Below are 19,026 nucleotides of genomic sequence, written 5' to 3' on the forward strand. Positions count from 1 at the left end.
GAGAAATACTCGTAATAAATTTGTACATGTTAGACATTTGTCGCTAGATTGCGTGTCTAATTTTTGCTGATTAAGAAAACTATATAGTGCGTATTACAAAATAAAGTGGTATATGTTTTTTACTTATCATTTCCCACTCCTAAATAACACGTTATGTTAAAACGTATTCAACTGTCATGCAATCCGTTTGCTATTTCGCCATTGGTGCAGTTTAAAAGGTCTAGTCTACTGAATCAAAACGCATATTCCAATCAGTATTTTCTCAGACGTCGAATCAAACTGAACTCTTCACACCGATAGCTTATATAAATATATATCTCAGGTAAATAAAATGAATTCATTAAAGAGTAGCTTTATTCGTTACACTAATAAATTAATAAATCACGTTAATAATAATACGCACATTAGAGATGCACGAATAATGCGAATTTGAATCTGATTTAATTTATTTTCAAATCTAAAAGAATTCGAATAGTTTGAGAATTTTGAACCATCGACAATTCTATTTCGAATCGATCGTTCGTTTTGATCCATTTCATTTCATTTATATGTACAGCTCGCGCGACCAATCAACGTGCCTCATTGTTTGTCGTTTCCTATAATTCTTCTATCGTTTGAAAGTTTCATAACTTGCAAAGTATTATATTTTTCCACAATAAAATTTTTTTACATTTTTTCTGGGAACGGAAAGTCTTATAGAAGCATTAATATTACGTATTTCGACTTGATTGCGGTACTTTAAGGCCGACGAGTATGTGACACGCAGCGAATAAGCTAGAGTATAAACATTATTATCTCATCACTAAGAATCTCATCACTCATTATATTAACCTTGTGCTTGACAACTGAGATATTATTATTTCTAACAGCATAAGATATCGTATAAATATCCTAGAATATTATAGATGTCGTACGAATATTTGTACAATATCATAATATAGTATATTTATACGTATATTTATACGATATCACAATAGTCATTAGATTTCATGTACTGTTAGGGTAGGCATGCCAATTAATTTCCGCTTTTCGACGTTCAACGAGATACATTTCACCTTTGCTACGATGCAATGTATCATATAAGTTGTGCATTTCTGGACTTTATTAAGATTGTTAATTTTACTTCCATAGAAAAATATAATTTTAAAGTGAACGATGGCTACAATAGACCTAGTACCGTTCGAGGAGGAGCTGAAGAAGAATCCCGAATTGAAAGAGTCAGATATACAAATGTTGAGAGAATGGTGCGAAAAGCAACCTCATCTGCCCAAACTATCAGATAGCGAATTAGCATTGTTCTTGCATAGCAATTATTATCGTCTCGAACCGACGAAAACTTCTATCGATACTTTCTTCACGGTCAGAAGTCACGTACCCGAGTTCTTCTGCAATCGAGATCCTATTAACAACAAGGATCTTAAAAAATCAATTGAAACAGTGTAAGTGTATTTATGATTCACAATATCTTCTTTCTTTTTCTTTTTTAATTATTTGTTACATTCGTAGAACATGTTATATGTGATAAGTGGATGTGCAGCGATATTTCTCGCAGAAAAAATTCACGCGCAAACTAAAAACAATCTTATTTTCAACAGGACAGATCAAATTCTGGATGGAACTACTAAAGAAGGCTACAAAATCATTTACGGAAGACTCCTGGATAGCGATCCATCACATTTCGTTTACAATGACGCTATGAAATTGCTAAATATGGTAATCGATCTGTGGCTCTATACGGAAGGCACTACCTCTGGCCACATAATATTATTCGACATGAAGAACGTTTCTTTTGGCCACGTCGGTCGTTTGAGCCCTATGGGCCTAAAGAAATTCCTTTACTATTTGCAAGAGGGATTACCTGTTAGATTGAAGGGCTTCCATTTCATGAATGCTTCTCCAGTATTAGATGTTATCTTGAATATGATGAGACCTTTCATGAAAAAGCAGCTATTGGATATGGTAAGATTGAAATCAATGTCATTGCTGATCAATTGTCCCACATATTAAAAACGAGAAAGTAAAAAATAAAATTCCTATTTGATATAAATGAAACCATAAGAATTTTAACTAAAAGTATTTGTAAACGTAAGATCTATTTTGTCTCATTTTTTTTATATAATTAAAGAATTGTGTATATTTTAAATTTTATTGAATATACCTAATATTAATATTAATTGAGTAAATATTAATTGATTTTTGAAAAAAATATAAAAGTACTTCTTTTTTTTTTTTTAGAAATGACTCAAGATAAATTTTAGAAATATTGCATTTTTAAGCGCAATTATAAATGTGTATTGCATTCCACTCTCCTTTTTCTCTTAATTTATTAAAAAATAAATATTTTATTTTATTGTTTTATAATACATATTTTAGTTTCTGTCTTCTTGGAAAAAAAATTGTGTGAAAGATAATATAATTCAATGCAGAAAGCACCGAATATAAAAATCATTGAAATTTCTATTTTCAAATTTTAGCTTCATATGCACAGCACGACTGACACTCTAGAAAAATTCATACCGCTCGAAGTTCTTCCGAATGAGGCAGGTGGTCAAGCTGGTCCTATACAGGATTTACATAACAAACAAGTGAAAAAACTGGAAGCTCACATTCCTTGGTTTCAAGAAGAAGAAGCTACTAAACGTGTCAATGAATCACTACGACCGGGCAAGGCAAAGACAGCAACAGATTTGTTTGGCGTTGAAGGAAGCTTCAAGAAGCTCGAGATTGATTGATCGAATAATCAGATCTGGTACTTAACATCGATGGTACATTACTTTTTAAGAATACGATAACAGTACAGTTTTCGAAAATATTATACTATTTTACATTTATTAACATAATATTGAGTCAAATTTAAATTAATAACATAAAAAATATAGTATTGTAATAATATTGTATTATAGTAATAACTATACTACAGTTGTTGATTAGATTAGTCATTAGATTAAGTCTGTAATAAATAGATTTATCATAATTATATGTACTTCACATTTACTTAATTAAATAATTAAATTTCTTATTTGCGTTTTTTCGATTGTCGCGCGTTCAGATACGTGTGTCTGAATATTTTTCCGTGCAACAATCGAATTTAGTTATTAATCCCAATATTTAATAACAGATTTGAGAACAAAATTATTTAATTTCTAAATTTATGTTAATTTCTAAAAAGATTAATGTCGAATTCAAGTTAAGAAAGTGTTATTCTCATTTAGAATAATTCTGAACGTCCTAGTTTTAATAAAATGTAAAACAAACGTTGCCATCTTTATCTTACCCAACAAATAAATGAGATAATTATAAATTTAATTTATTGCATAAGACGTAAATATTTGCATAATTATTACGATTAAATCTTAGCCTATCGTAATTACTATAAATAAGTGCGCAAATAAATTTTGGTGCCTCTTTTTCTAATTTAATTTAATTAAATATTTAATGTTTTGATACATCCGTTTAAATTGATATAAACGATAGATTATTTGAAATCTTGGTTTACTTGAAAAATGTTTGCACTTAAAAGAAATAAATTAATATACATTTAAGCGTTGAGAGAAAGAGAGAAAGACAAAGATGTAAAAAAAAAATACAAAAAATGCAAGCAAAACTTAACGAACAAGCATATTGATTTATATTTTAATATCAAAGAAGATTACTGCGAAAATAATAAAATAAAAGTAAATTGTGCGCATTTCTTAATAATTTACAATTAACAATTTACAAAATATTTGTAAAATATTTGTACAACCTACAGATTTGTCTTCATACGTAATAATATAAAATTATAAATATATTGCGTGTAATATTTTTTACAATTTTTTGCATAATTTCCTTTTCTCAAAATTTGTTGACTAAAAAAGAGATAATATATATAAATTTTATGTATACGTAATTTTTCTACCTAACTATTAATTTAACGTCAAGTGTCTAAATATGGAAATGTTATATAAAACCTCGTCCAGTGTGAAGAAACCTTTACAATACCTCCATTTCGACAGTTTCTTATAATACTTTCACCTTCAAGCTATTCTCGCAGTAAACGACAAAACGTGCGTGTGAATATATCGATGAAACAATCCATTCGACTTTTCAATCTCGTAATGAAACACTTAATCGTAAGTATATGCATAGATCGATTAATTAATAATACAAATATCTGTATTAATTTCGACGCTTAAATAACTTTGCAATGAGTTTTTTATTATACATATAAACAAAGTTTAGCGATATATATTTTATTAAACAATCAAGTACAATAATGCTATTGAGTAAATGCTTTTATGATTAGAAATTAAATTATTCAAAATAAACAAAAAGATATAAAAGCATTATAGGACAAGTAATCCTACTTGTGAAAAATTCTTCCGACCACACACAGTAATTTGTATGATGAAACAACTGGTTGATTATACAACTCGCTTTTACCTGAAATTTTATTGTGTTGAAGAAGTTGCTTCATTCTTTGTCATGTAATAAAGAATAAAGTTGCTCTTTCATTTCTTGTAAATTTCAAGTAATGAGAAATTGAATGAATCGTCAATATTTTCAAGAACTTATTTTATATTTGATCAGTAAAGGAATTGATGTAGAATTCAAAATAAGTAAAAGAAAAAATATATATAATTGTCTCTAAATGTCTCTGTGGCTTTTTAACTTTTAAAATAAAATCTTATTTCTCCAATTAATCTCAAATTTGCATTTCAGAAAATATACGCATTAAAGATCCAATAAAATCAATTAACGAATTATTGTTTGTTAAATGTTAAACTATAGATAACCGCCGCTTTAATTAACATTTGCTTGGCGGACGTATCGCATATTTTGGGATACTCGACAACGACGCCACTACCACCTCCAAAACCGTATAGTTTCCAATACAAGGCAGGACGATATCCAGGACATGTCGATCGTGTTCATCAAGAAACTGGAGATGGACATGGAATTATCCACGGTAACATCACAGCCGTTATTCATTTTTAGATCTATATCGCTCTAAACTTTGCTCACAAATTCATTTGCATTAAATTGAAATAATGTAAAACAAAGGATAAAATTTGTCAAATGGAAATATATTTATTTCCTACAAGTCAAAATAAGTATTAAAATCGCTCATTAAATTTTTATTTTCAAATTTTCCATTTTCCTTTTTTGCAATTGTGAAAAATAAATTGCGTTAATATTCAACGAGTCAATCAATTCTATAACTTGACCACCTTAATGTTAATCAATATGTAACAAAGATGTTTGCTAATGCAGTAATTAAAAGAAATAATGCAATCTCTGCGATTATGACATCTTAACAATCTACATGTATATTTTAGGAACTTATTCGTACATTGATCCAAAGTACAAAGTGCGAACAGTAGAATATACGGCCGACAAAAACGGATTTCATCCCGCTTTAATCAACTTTGAGGATGCTTTCGCTCAACCTGCCGATTCGGAAGCTGTAAAACTGGCCAAGGAAAAACATTTCCATCTTTATCACAGGATTGCAGAGGCAAATGCTCATAACGTTCCAATAAATTTGCCGCAAGTAATTATCTATACTCCACTTGTATACTAAACATTTGTTGATATAGGCTATTGAAAGTGAAGATCGTTTTTTCAAATCAAGTTAATATTAAAAATCACAAATTTTCAATTAGCAGTAAATTAAATAAATTAGATTTTCTGTTAGAGAAAAAAGGATAAAAATAAAAAAGTATTTTATTAGTCTGAAAAATACTAATCCGCATCTGGAAGTTCATATTTCGCAATCTTGATTAAAAAAAAAATAATAATAATAAGCAAAAAAATGTTTGATTGCATTAGAGAGATTACTTATGAATAATTTATGTGTTTTTTTATTGCTTTGCTTAATTACTTTGCAGGATTCAGCGAGCGTGGCAAAAGCGAAGGACAAACATAATGAATTGTATCACAGAATCGCGGAGCAACACGCAGCAATCGCCGCACAAAGGGAAGCTGAACGACTGGCTTACGAGGCTACTTCCGTTGCCAATAACGTAGACGGTCATTAGACGTGTTAATGCATCCCTACTGAAAAAAATTACGCGACAAAATCACATGATAAAATCACTTAATGAAATGTTTCAAATCAGTACGTGATTTTTGAAAATCATGTGATTTTTGAAAATTACGTAATATTAAGAAATTACACAATTTTTTTTTTTTAATTAGATAAATTTACATATGGTAATTTATCTAATATTTTAAAAATAATATAATTTTTTAATGACACGTGATTTTTCAAACCTTGTAATTTTCGAAAATTACATACAGGTTTGGAACATTTCATTACGTGACTCGTTACGTGATTTTACCATGTGATTTTGTCACGTGATTTTTTTTTATTAGGAATATTTTATGCACATGTTGGCATTACGAATTAATATTCGGCGCGTATATACATATATCATATGCTTTAAAAAAAAATTGAACTTTGTCTCTAAGACGCGCGTAAATTCTTTTTTAAAATACTTTTGCTCTCTCGTCTTTTATTATTTCATCAAATTAATTTAAATAGTAAAGATGTGCTCGCGCAAGTAAAACTAAAAGTGAAATAATTGTTAATTCTATTAGAATTAGTTCAATTAATGAGATATGTTGAATCATAGAAATAATTATGCCAAGGTCAAATGATCTAATAATTGTATAAGTAATCAATAATCTAATAATTGTATAAAGACGCACGCTATGGAAATGAGCTAAATAAAGTTGATTAAAATCTGCATGAAATATAAAACTGATAGGAATTTGCAACCATAAAACAAAATTTAACATAATCATAAAACGTTCCATATATGCAAACATGCTGTAACATGGAAATAAACGTCTATAAATGCAATATATAAATAACAAGTTATAAATTTTGTGGTAGCAGTATAAAATCATTGTGTAACTCTATTGCGCAGTATGTTTACTGTTTTATCTTCTAAATCCCAACGAATAACAAAGCAAAATGATGCTAATAATTGTTACACATTGTTTTCTTTTTATACCTACTTGTTTTTTCGCCTGTAATGATCCATTTAGACGATTGTGCACGTGCGAGCAGATATGGTCGAGTTTGAAAATCTTTATTATTTCCGGAAGTTCCGGAAGCACCTATTGTGCAAAGAAAAACATTTTCGATGAAAGATACGTAGAGCATAATAAATATATATAGTACAGCATGATAATATAAAAAGGATGACAGCGTGTACGATATTAGTTGGAACAAATATTCCAGTGAAAGATGAAGTTCGCCAAAGTACTCTGTTTATTTTGCATGTTCATCGCGGTAAGAATTTTATTACAATTCAGAAGCGCATAGATAAACTATATTCCTTTTATATATAATAATAATAATTTTTTATTGTTTAATATTTTAACGCATGCAAAGTATGTATTCCCTAGTAGCACAGTTCATTGGCTTTACACTGATTTACATTGGCGAAACATTGATTATGTTGGAAGTGCACTGGCCAATACTTCCCAAATTAATACGAATATTATGGTTATAAAGGAAACGTTAATGTGCTGCCAATGTTACTAGTCAATAATTGTACGATATTGCACTTACATTGGAAGCGCATTGTCCAACGTTTACCAATCTACTGCAAATATTGATTATAAATGAAACCAATGCATAACAATATTTAACTAATATTGCAACTCCAATATTGGCTAAATAAAAGTAAATATCCACTTTTTAATATTGGACCAATATTGAAATCAATTCACACCCATATAATATCGGGTTTATATTATTTTACAATGCTGCACCAATATTTTGTGCTACTAGGGTATTAGCTCCTCCTAATTATTATTTATGCTTGTCCGTTTTTTTAAAAAAACTAAAAAATTTGATTCAGTATAACATATTAATACCACGTAACTCTTGTTATTGCCTCACTTTTTTTTAGGCGACGATGGGCATGAGCATCGGAAAAGCTGTTCTTGCGAATGACAAAGTAGCTTGTTTCCCGCGTACTACCACAATGTCCTCCGGGTAGATGAGAATCTGTATACATAGGTAAAATAAAATTTATGATACTAAGAACGCGTATTCTAAAAAATAGTTTACAATACACGGAGTAAGTTTGGCGTAAGAAAGAGAGTAGGTGTAAAGATATGTATGTACTTCCAGTGTAAAGAGCTGGAGTATGAGCGTAAGCGAATAAATTATTTTTATTTCTTACTCCAACTTCAGTGTTTGCACTTACTCCATATACAATTATAGACAGCTCCTAAGTGCATGTTTGATTAATATTCAGACTCGCAGAAGTCTTATTAAATCTTATTTTTCTTGCACTGAAAAATAAATAGTCGTATATTATATGTATGAGATATAAATCCGGATTTCTCACACAGAAAAATGATACAGGCGATATGTTATTTACGTTACAATGACGTACTAAGATAAAATACAAGTGTTCTCGACGTGCAAAAAACTTGATTTAGTTGACTGTTAATATATCTTTATTTAAACAATGTTATATTATTTCTCTGGAAAAAATCTATTTTGCTACGGATTTAAATTTACTGGGCATATTTGCCAAAACATTCTTCATTGTTAACAATTTTTCAAGCATTTATTAAACAGTACGGATCATTTGTACTTTAATTTTTAGTTTGTACGTTCTACTATAGTGTGTAAAGATATTTTTTATGTTAATTAAACGCGCTTAATTATATCCAGATAAAAATTCAAAAAAAGCTAGCTTAAAGTATGCCTGACGTACCATATATTAATGCTTTTGAGTATTATAATTATATCAATTCTCAATTTTGGATATTCGATCGTATTCTAAATCACAATAACGAATATATATATATATATATATAGTAGTGCGTGCATTCCAAGTGCGTCAAAATCGATACAACTGTTTGCGTCAAGATAATTTTTTAAAACTATGCAGTGTAATTTACTATTAAATATGAATATTAAAAAGTATCAATTGCTAAATCGTGTTTAATATTCAATACTATAATATATTAATAACAAATTTCTTTGTCGAGCATCATGTGTGTAATATATCAATTTTAAATTTAATAATCAAAATAATAACATTATTTGTTTTAGATAACATCGTAATAAGATGGCAACATTAAACTACAGGACAGATCTAAAGATTTACAGAGAGCCTAAAAGAAATTTGAGGAGAAAAAAATTTTAATTTGACTAAATATATAAATATCTCTATATTGTAATTTTTAAAATATATAAAGCACAATGTAAAAATAAAGAAGACAATTATTAAATAATTTTTAACAAAATTAAGACTTAAACATTTCAGCACAATAAATAATGAAATAACAATAAAATTGTACGGATTTTTATTAAATAATCCTGGCAGTTGTATAATATGTATAGCGTGGAATTTCGTTGATGTGTGTATGTGTGTGCGTAAACACACATATATACATATATCTTGTATACAAATGTAAGTGTTTATATTATTTTATTATAATTATTCATAAACTTATGTTGAAAATATATATATATATAAAACTAAAAGAAAAAAATATTGAAATTAATCAATTATAACTGTACAAATTATTGTCTATTATATTGCATATACATTGCATGTTATTGCTTTTCTCATAAATCAATTAAACTGTTGTTTATATATACAGTGCACATATTTCTAAATTGCATGAACAATAAAAAGACTTGGCTAAATGTAAGAAAAGAACTTGGTAGAGATTTACATTAGTTCTACGTCAAGTATTTTGACCAAACTATCATTATAAATGAAAATATCTACAAATTTATAATCACCCAAAAATGTTATCCAACTTATTTACATAATAATATACTTAACATAAAAAAAATAATAAAAATAATTTATATATACACATACATATTTTTTCTTATTATTATATAAATATATCCATGGATACAGTTTTGCCAATCTTTTTATTTCTTCAGTAAATCATATTTTTATGCCAATTATAAATCAAGATCAACTTAGGACAATTACACAAAATATATATATATGCTTATCACAGTTTCCATCTTAAAAAACTACAAAAGATCTTGAGAAATAATGAAAATCTCTTCGTTTAGCATTTGCATATATAAAGATATCTATAAGATCGCATAAGAAAAGTTCTTTCTTCTTAAAGATCATAAACTCTAACAACAAACATGTTCTAGTTTCGCATCGTAATTATTTTGTAAAGATCGCGCAATCTCCGCGCCTTGTGAAAAACTCTATAAAATACCTCGCACGATATAATTGCATGGCCAACATGCACCAGATTTAACAATACAAATTAATGTCAAAGATTTACTTTATCATGGAACATATAGATCTATACTTCATAGAAGTACAGTTAATATCATAAGATTATAGGTAAGAATTTTCTGATGACGGTTAAATTTATTTTTTCAATAAATGTAACATATCTTTATTTTGTTGTTGCAGCGTTATATCTGCTTTCTCAGTTTTATCAGTGATATTATCAATCAGATCATTCTGTGAATCTATTTCTTCGGATAAACCAATCGCCAGATGTTTTAGTCTTGCCAATGATCCACTCATCTCGGTTAGATTTTGTTCGAGAACTCTAGTTACTCTGTCGTTAGTAGGTTTAACATCTTCCAAACTGTTGTCGTCGTAATTTCTTCTTATCATTGTCGACGAATAGGAATTGCTCATGTCATTTTGTATTTGTTCTAACGTGTTGGACAATGCAGGAGATGTTACAGATCCAGAACTAGAAGATTCTGACAATTTTGTAGATGGTATCGGCGGAGCATCTAATGATTTGCCACTGAGATAATTCTTCAGACTACCAAATACACTCTTTATGCCTTGTATATGTTTTTGACTAAATCTTAATGTACTATTAATATCGTCTAATCTTTTCTCCGTCCTCTGCAGCTGTTCTTTTTGCCTGATTAATTCCTAAAAATAAACATTTAAATGTATTAAAATCTTTTACAAATAAAAAGTGTGTCAAAGAAAAATACAAGTAATTTTATTTATCAAATGTGCAGCGTATGCAGGCATAACGTTCTATCGGTTATCACGTTACATGTGCATACATTAATAATGATAACAGGCTGAGATGTATCACATTAAACAATCATTACCTCAGCTGTGGCTACCCCAATTTGCTCGGAATCTCTCAGAAGCGAAACAGATCTTTCCGAGGATTGCACCGTGCGTTCCTCGATTTCCTTCTTACGTTGCAGCAACTGTTGGCGATTTTGGTCAATGTCATTATCGAAGCCATGATAACGCCCCGTCCTGGCTGGTGCGTTCCTCAGAAATGTCTCATCGTCCACATCGTCCTCTAACGAAAAGAATGGATTCTTCGGATCGCTCAAATAATTATGACCAGCCATTTATCCGATTAGGATTTTACGCAGTGTGCGAAATATTCTGGGCAATACTCGTTGACTCAGAATTTGGAGCCTTGTTCGAGCGTTTTAGCTGGACGAGTGCTGCAAAGTGACATCTGGTTGCGTCTGGTCACTACTGGCTGCTAGTGGCAACCACAGGACAAGGGTATGCTCTTCTGGGGTCCGAGCCTTAAGACTTCTCTGCGCATCACGTGATATATCAAGTGACGTCACATTCGCGCGGAAATTGAACAAACGCTTCGACTCTATAAGTCAATAACATGTGGCTGTCCGCTATTAAAAGCGTGATGCGTGATACATATGACATTGTTATTAGCAGAAAATCAAGAGGTAGGTACGAAAAATCTGTTGTGAAGTTATTGTCGGAAAGAATCGATACTCAAATTAAATATATTTTTTCCGAAAATGTATTGTACACCCAAGGACTTTGATTCTGTCCATGGGGAAATTTTTCAAACTGAAAAGTCGCTATCTTTCTACATACTTACAGTTTATGATTACCGTAACAGCCAATAAGCTCTAGTTGTTTCATTAATCATGAACTGCGAGTATGTAGAAAATGGTGACTTCTCAGTTTGGAAAATTTCCCCATGGACAGAATCAAAGTCCTTGGGTGTACAGTATAAGGGCTGTGTTCCGTTTTTACTGGCAGTGCAGTAAATGTGACGTCATGACAGTACACTGTCACAACTGTTCCAATATTACTGCATTACTGCCAGCACTGCTATAGCATCGTATTTCGGAACAGCATAGTAGCCATATTGCACTGTAGCTACCTCACCTTGGAAGCTGCAGTAGTCACAGTGGCAATATGGCTACCATTCATGACGTCATTGATGTTACTAGATGCTGTCGCAGTGCGCTGCGTACCAATAACGGAACGGATTTTTGACCACTGCCAGTACTGGCAGTTATATCGGAACACAGCCAAGGTTGCACCAATTCATACAGGAAACCTAAAACACGCATCTCTTGTTTTGTTTGATTCTTTTTAACACTGACATAAAGATTATTATATTTATTAAGTATTTATTTATTTTTATTATTTATTTATATATTTATTTTTATATATTTGCATGTTTATTTCACATTTGGATCTAGAGTACATTTCTATGTAAATCGCGGTGATATCCGGGATGCTATTTCAATAAATGTTAAACAAACATAAATGTTAAATTCTATTATTTATTGAATTTTATACTAATTTTTTAATAAGCCTTCTAATGAAGGCTCAGTATAAAATAAAACGCGTTTGGTTTTTAAATTTTACAAATATACCCAGTCAGCACGCAGATTCAAAAAGAATTAAAAAAGAATTCAGACTTATGTCATCAATTTAGTTCATTTGAAATGCAGAAAGAATTCTTTAAAAAAGTTCTTTTTGCATTTGAAAATAAATTTTGAATGATGACATAAGTCTGAATTCTTTTTAAATTCTCTGTGCTAATTATATATATCAAATCTGGCAAAATTTTAAAGTTTTCAAAGTTGTTATTTATGTATATTATTGTTTCTTCAAAATAAATATGTATTGATTGCCATACCATTTAATCTGCTTGTTAAAGACCCATTTATTTACCTTTACTGTTATTTGATTAGTGGAATTATTTAGATGCCCTTATACTTAAATATTTTTGACAAAAGTTTATTTCTCGTATTATTCTTCTAATTTAAAAAATGATAATTTGATTAATTTAATATAAATTAAATTTGATTAGTTTAACATCAAATTAACATTATTTTGACTTTTTTGTTTTATTTTTAAATATTAATACCTCCAAAATATGTAAATAATGCCAACAACAATGCTAATCGTACGCTTATCTCCTTGGCAAAAATAGTATGTCTTAAATATTTATTAAACGTTTATTGCTTGTACATTGATTTTGTTATAATATAAATACTGTGAATTTTAGAAATATATGTTGTTAAAAATTTTGTTTTTTAATACCTTTTAATCTAAATGTATAAATTATTATTTCATAACAAATTATTACAATATATTTATACATTATATATTAATTATTTAAAAATAAATATTTAGTTATAAATAAAAATCACAAACGTTAACAAATATCGTAAGATATGCACTTTTCCGTAATTTAATATTGAATTAATATTGAATTGTGCAAAGTTCATTAATATTACTAAGTTAATATTAATTGGGCGCTTTTCACACAGAAAGACACAGTGCAGCACAATGAACCACTTTATCCTTGTTTATTAATGAACAAAAAGGATAAAATAATTTTCTGTGTTATGCTGTATCAATTGTATTACTTGTTGGAAAATGCCCATTATTAGAACAGTTCAATTTGTCGCTTAATATGACCTAACTTAGCGTGAGCAAAATACAGCTTCTCATTGGCTAGCCGTCTTACGATGCGCAAGAGCATACCCTTGTCTTTCTAATAGCGTTTTCGATTGGGAAAAAGTTAGTGCGCACCAGTGCGCACTCAGTTCACGCCAATACTGGACAAGTTCCATGAGTTGCACTGAATAGTGCAAATGCAAAAAAACTCGCCCAAATTTTCAGTGCAAGTGTCAAGTTGAGTTAATTATAATAGATCACGCGAAAAAGAAAAAAGTAACCTCGAAAAAGTAATCTTGTGCTCAGTAAGTAATGATTTTTACTATATGTAATTAAATAGTATATAATCATTAAAAAAATGCTATTTTATTACATCAAGTAATTAATTATATTTTAAAAAAGGTATAAAATCGATGTACTTGTATAAAAGATATAACACTTACGGTGTCATTATCCATTTTTTTCACACATGCTACATAATTTATAGTTTTTGGAATCATTTTTCTAGTTCGGAAGATTGCAATTATTTCTTCTTCCTCGCTTGAATTAGAAGAAGATTCCAAAAATGTCTCCAAAATATTAAAAAGATCTAAATCCGGATTGCTCATTTTTTCAAATTTGAAACTTCGTTCGTTATTGCTTACAATAATGCACTGATGCTTGCATGCATCCAGTGCACTGAACTGGCACGGTCAAAATATCTCGTGCCACTTAGTGCGCACTGAGTGCGCACTATGCGAGTGTCGTGCGTTTAAACAAACACGTGACACTAGACAAGTGCGCATTGGCACTGCCAATCGAACACGCGCCTGACACTGAGTGTAACCAGTGCATCCCAATCGAAAACGCTATAACATGGTCGATACAAGGAACGAGCTTGGCCAATCAGCATCCGGGAGACCTAAGAAGTAAAAAGATGGCGAAATTGAGAAACATCCTTGGTAATTAGTAAGTAAAATTACCTGGCGACCGTGAAAAAGCGAGTAAGGCCCAGTTTCACAACTTTGGGTTTAACCCGAGCTTAGTTGAACTACCGTCAAGTTTAACGCCACGGTTAAACTTCTATCGCGTTTCACAACCAAATTTTAACTCTAGGTTACGTAAACCTATAATCTATGCGAAGAAACTTCAACAGACTTATCTTTCTTCTAGAACAAGTAGTGTGATTGGTTGTTACCGAAGAGTAGGGAATGAGATATTACAGGTTCTATACACCAAGGCAAAAAGTAATGAACAAATTTAAAAGTTTTAAAGTTTTCTTCTTACATGTTTCCAAATCAGTTTGAACTAAACAATTAAATTCAATTGTTACTGTAAAAATTTACACTTTATTAAGTACATTAAACATTGGAACACTAATAAGAAAAAAATTTCTCATAAAATAAAGAACAACAGATTAGAATGAAAGACAAAATTGAGTTTTGAAAAAAATAAATAAATCTAAAAGACAGCCACTCGAAATAAAAAAAAACTGTTCTTTGGAAAAACACATATGGTCATCGTAATTATAGTATGTAATCTATAAGTACTAATTTAATAATATTACAAAACTATTTTTACTGTTCTGTTTTATAAGAAATTTCTTCTTTGATTTCTCTTAGACTGCAGTAACAGATTCCTTGGTTAAGCGAAATCGAGCATAAAAATCAATGTCATCAAATTCTTCAAAATATGACGGTCGTCTTCTAATTATTCTCGGGCGTCGATTTATTATTTGCACAAAATCTTCATCGTCAGATGACGATAACATATATTCCAGAGCCATATCTTGCAACATAACCTTTTTACAATTCCGTGGAGATATCAGCCATGAAGTACAATACTCGAAAGATTACTGAAAGCAGTGGCGCTGCAGTATTAAACCTCGGTTATCTACCTTAAACGCCCGAATTTCACCGTTCAACTTTAACCGCAGTTTAACAACGTTAACTGAGGTTTAAGACAGTTGTGGGACACAATATTTACCGTAAACCAAGTTTAAAGGTTTAAACTCCGGTTAAACTAAGTTGTGAAACTGGCCCTAAGTGTAAATTTTATTAATAATCAGCTTGTCAACCGGTTACACTATGCAGTCTATGCGCATTATGCGAGAAACGGAACGCACCTTCAAATTCAAGTTAGCGAAGACTCGAACCTCACTTAGGCCCGGTTTTTCATTATCTGGTTAACTTGTAGTTAAACTTAACCTGATGTTTCAACCAATGAGCTTCACCTATGGCATCATCATGAGTGAAGCTCATTGGATAAAACATCAGGTTAAGTTTAACCACAAGTTAACCGGATAATGAAAAACCGGGCCTTAGTCGAATAACCCAAGGTCCGTGGATTGGCGTTGGAGGGGAAGGAAGGTCGTTGCATCCACTTCAACGATGTGGAACGAAAATGGCGGCGGCCATACTTTTACTGCACACTCGCTCACTCACACAACTAATAGCTGTAGTACCTTACTATCTACGTACATACACTAACACTGACTCGCTGTCTCGAAAATGGCGGCTATGCAACGACCTTCCTTCCCCTCCAACGCCAATCCACGGACCTTGGAATAACCTACTGATGGTTAAAATCTGTAATGACCACACGGATATTCGTATCGTATAATGGAAACTGCATCATACGTTGTGTTATTGTGAGGTTAGGGTTAGACGATCATGTGCGATCATGTGCAGTTCCATGCAGGTTTAACACTTGTTTGACACCGGTATTTTTGCAAAATGACGCAAATTACGCAGGAAGATAACGAATTAAAGAGATTACTTAATAATCCAGCCAAAAATGCGAGCGAGGATGGATCCATGGCTCCACCGTTATCGGTAGGTTATAAAAATATGTTGGACTTTACGTGCGCTAGGCTTTCTAAAATTTCATTTATGTAGACCAACGTGCCGAGACCAAGCACATCGCAAAATGTCAATCCGCAATCGACGATGCTTCCGATAACACCAGCTAATAGTACAAAAGAAGTCCTGGAGCCTTGTCTACAGTAAGTTTTGGGTCATTTACTTACGTTTTATTTATATATATATATATATATATATATATATATATATATATATATATAAATGTCTACTTAATATTTCGCTATTGTTATGTTGGATGTATATCCTTCATTGTATTATTTTTACAGAAATGTAGTCTCTACAGTTAATTTACAAACAGAATTGAAACTCATGTACATTAATGTAAGAACTAGGAATTCTGAATACAATCCAGCGAGATTTACTGGATTGATAATGAGGATACAAAATCCTAGAGCGACTGCGCTGATCTTCCGCTCTGGCAAATTAGTATGTACTGGTGCGAGAAGCGAAGAAGATTCACTTTTGGCAGCAAAAAAGTTTGCCAGAATAATTCAGAAACTAGGATTCCCTGTAAGCAATGTCTTTCACCTAGATACAAGTTTCAAGTTCTCAAATAATATACAGTGCTTTCATTTTCTTTGTAGGTGAAATTTACTTGCTTTAAAATACAGAACATAGTTGCAACATGTGATTTGAAATTTCCAATTAAATTGGACAATCTAAATCAAATGCATGGTCAGTTTTCTAGTTATGAGCCAGAATTGTATCCTGGTCTGACATATAGAATGGTATTGCCTAGGGTTGTGTTATTAATATTTGTGAATGGTAAAGTTGTGTTAACAGGTATGTTTTTGTGTTGCAGAACGTAATACTTTTGCAGATGTTACAATAAGCAGATATTCTATAAATAATAATTGAATTGTGCTTACTTGATCATTTTTAGGAGCAAAAAATAGGACTGAATTACAAGATGCGTTAAATAATATATACCCGATATTAAAGAGTTTCAGAAAGCAATAATATTATTTGTTCACACAATATCACAAATAAAATGAGCAAGGCATGTAAATATAAAAATCATTGGCGTGATAGAAAGGTTTGTTACTATAGTAACTAATAATCTTGTACCTTTTTATAAAACAAGTAAAAGTTGTATCATATAGCGAATTTGGTTGAACGCATTAGTTTGCACTGGTGCACATTAAAACCATCGTACACCAATTGACGAACGATATTAATATAAATATATAAACAGATTAAATTGTGAAATAATCGATATTTTACAATTTTATTTGGTAAAATATATATTTTATTGTTCAAGATACTTATATTTTATTTTTAAATGAGATTAAATCACTTTACACCAGCTTTAATATGCACCAGTACGTACTAGTGCAGCCGAATTAGCTATTTATTTTTGTATATCTATCGTGACGTTAGCATAATTGAAATATTAATATTTTATATATTAAATTTATAATTTTATATTAATATGCCACCTATCATTATAATTTATGTTAAAAAATATTAATTTGTACGTATATAAAAATTATATATAAGTTTCTTTGTATCTCATTTATAGTAATTATAATTAAATGATTATGATTTTGAAAATTATGTATACTTTTATTTTTTGTTAAAGTTTATATTTCACAGATTTTGCATAATGAAAATAAATATTTTTTATATACTATATATTAAAATAAAATATAATTGACAAACACAATTATATACGTAGCGTATACAATTTATATAACATTTTACTATATCAGAATTATTTTAAATGTACATACAATACATCGAAGTCGACATCTATGATAGATTTCTCTTTAATTTTATGAAAAATTTGAATGTATATCCGGATATGTAAAGTTTAATGGAGTGTTCAATCGCAATCGAAAACAGAGAGTGTTCTGTAAATATTGCGAAATATACAGAATTTTGCAAACTTTAAGAAACACTCATTTCTCTGGATCGAAAAAATATTAATATGTACGAAAATTGTTCTATAAATTGAATAATCACAACTGTACACAGAAAAAATTTAGTATCAAATCAACAATTTTTGTTTCATATACAAGCAAGAATGTAAAATCTTCTTGAAAGAATTTATAATCTTAAACAGACATAATTTGCTTACATCAAAACAATTTTTCTCTTCACATAAGCAAATTGTGTCTATTTAAGATTATAAATTTTTCGAAGAAGATTTATATTCTTGCTTATATATATGAAACAATGATTGTTGATTTGATATTAATTTTTTTTTTCTGTGTAGACATTTTATAATGTTAAAACATACACGTATAATTATATGCATCTGATAAAATCTCTATTAATAATTCTATGAAAAAAAATATATATACTTTAATATACCCGCTGATAAACAGCCATGGTCCGTTTAAGAACTTTGTCCGTGCATCATCAGACTTGGAAACGTTACGACGTTTCTCAATGTTTGACGCTTTAACGCTGCGTAAATGCGTATGTTTTATTTAGTATTATTAGGCGGTGCCCAATTATGCATCTAATAGTCGATATCTGAATAAAAGCCC

General features: G+C 30.2%; 4 protein-coding genes across 4 annotated transcripts; 3 read left to right on the forward strand and 1 right to left on the reverse strand.

Annotated features, from left to right (window-relative positions):
* The first annotated feature begins 175 nt into the window (after positions 1 to 175).
* LOC105198281 (alpha-tocopherol transfer protein-like) lies at positions 176 to 3,306 on the forward strand. The gene is made up of 4 exons (XM_011164948.3): positions 176 to 322; positions 1,132 to 1,439; positions 1,596 to 1,959; positions 2,475 to 3,306. Exons 2-4 carry the CDS (start codon positions 1,156 to 1,158, stop codon positions 2,730 to 2,732), a joined length of 906 nt encoding a protein of 301 aa, XP_011163250.1. The 5' UTR covers positions 176 to 322; positions 1,132 to 1,155; the 3' UTR covers positions 2,733 to 3,306.
* Positions 3,307 to 3,989: 683 nt separating this feature from the next.
* LOC105198271 lies at positions 3,990 to 9,230 on the forward strand. Its single transcript, XM_011164939.3, has 6 exons — positions 3,990 to 4,112; positions 4,771 to 4,948; positions 5,319 to 5,533; positions 5,871 to 7,282; positions 7,908 to 8,017; positions 9,068 to 9,230. The coding sequence occupies exons 1-4, from the start codon at positions 4,065 to 4,067 to the stop codon at positions 6,018 to 6,020; spliced, it is 591 nt and encodes a 196-aa protein (XP_011163241.2). The 5' UTR covers positions 3,990 to 4,064; the 3' UTR covers positions 6,021 to 7,282; positions 7,908 to 8,017; positions 9,068 to 9,230.
* Positions 9,231 to 9,877: 647 nt separating this feature from the next.
* Positions 9,878 to 11,508, reverse strand: LOC105198261 (synaptosomal-associated protein 29). Its single transcript, XM_011164934.3, has 2 exons — positions 11,087 to 11,508; positions 9,878 to 10,898 (listed from the first exon to the last, which is right to left on the reverse strand). Exons 1-2 carry the CDS (start codon positions 11,339 to 11,341, stop codon positions 10,371 to 10,373), a joined length of 783 nt encoding a protein of 260 aa, XP_011163236.1. The 5' UTR covers positions 11,342 to 11,508; the 3' UTR covers positions 9,878 to 10,370.
* A 4,702-nt stretch (positions 11,509 to 16,210) lies between these two features.
* On the forward strand, positions 16,211 to 17,514 carry LOC105198253 (TATA-box-binding protein). The gene is made up of 5 exons (XM_039458836.1): positions 16,211 to 16,483; positions 16,547 to 16,653; positions 16,798 to 17,041; positions 17,116 to 17,314; positions 17,415 to 17,514. Exons 1-5 carry the CDS (start codon positions 16,385 to 16,387, stop codon positions 17,489 to 17,491), a joined length of 726 nt encoding a protein of 241 aa, XP_039314770.1. The 5' UTR covers positions 16,211 to 16,384; the 3' UTR covers positions 17,492 to 17,514.
* Positions 17,515 to 19,026: the final 1,512 nt, after the last annotated feature.

Source organism: Solenopsis invicta, chromosome 2 (assembly GCF_016802725.1).
Source record: "Solenopsis invicta isolate M01_SB chromosome 2, UNIL_Sinv_3.0, whole genome shotgun sequence".
Classification (NCBI taxonomy): Eukaryota; Metazoa; Arthropoda; class Insecta; order Hymenoptera; family Formicidae; genus Solenopsis; species Solenopsis invicta.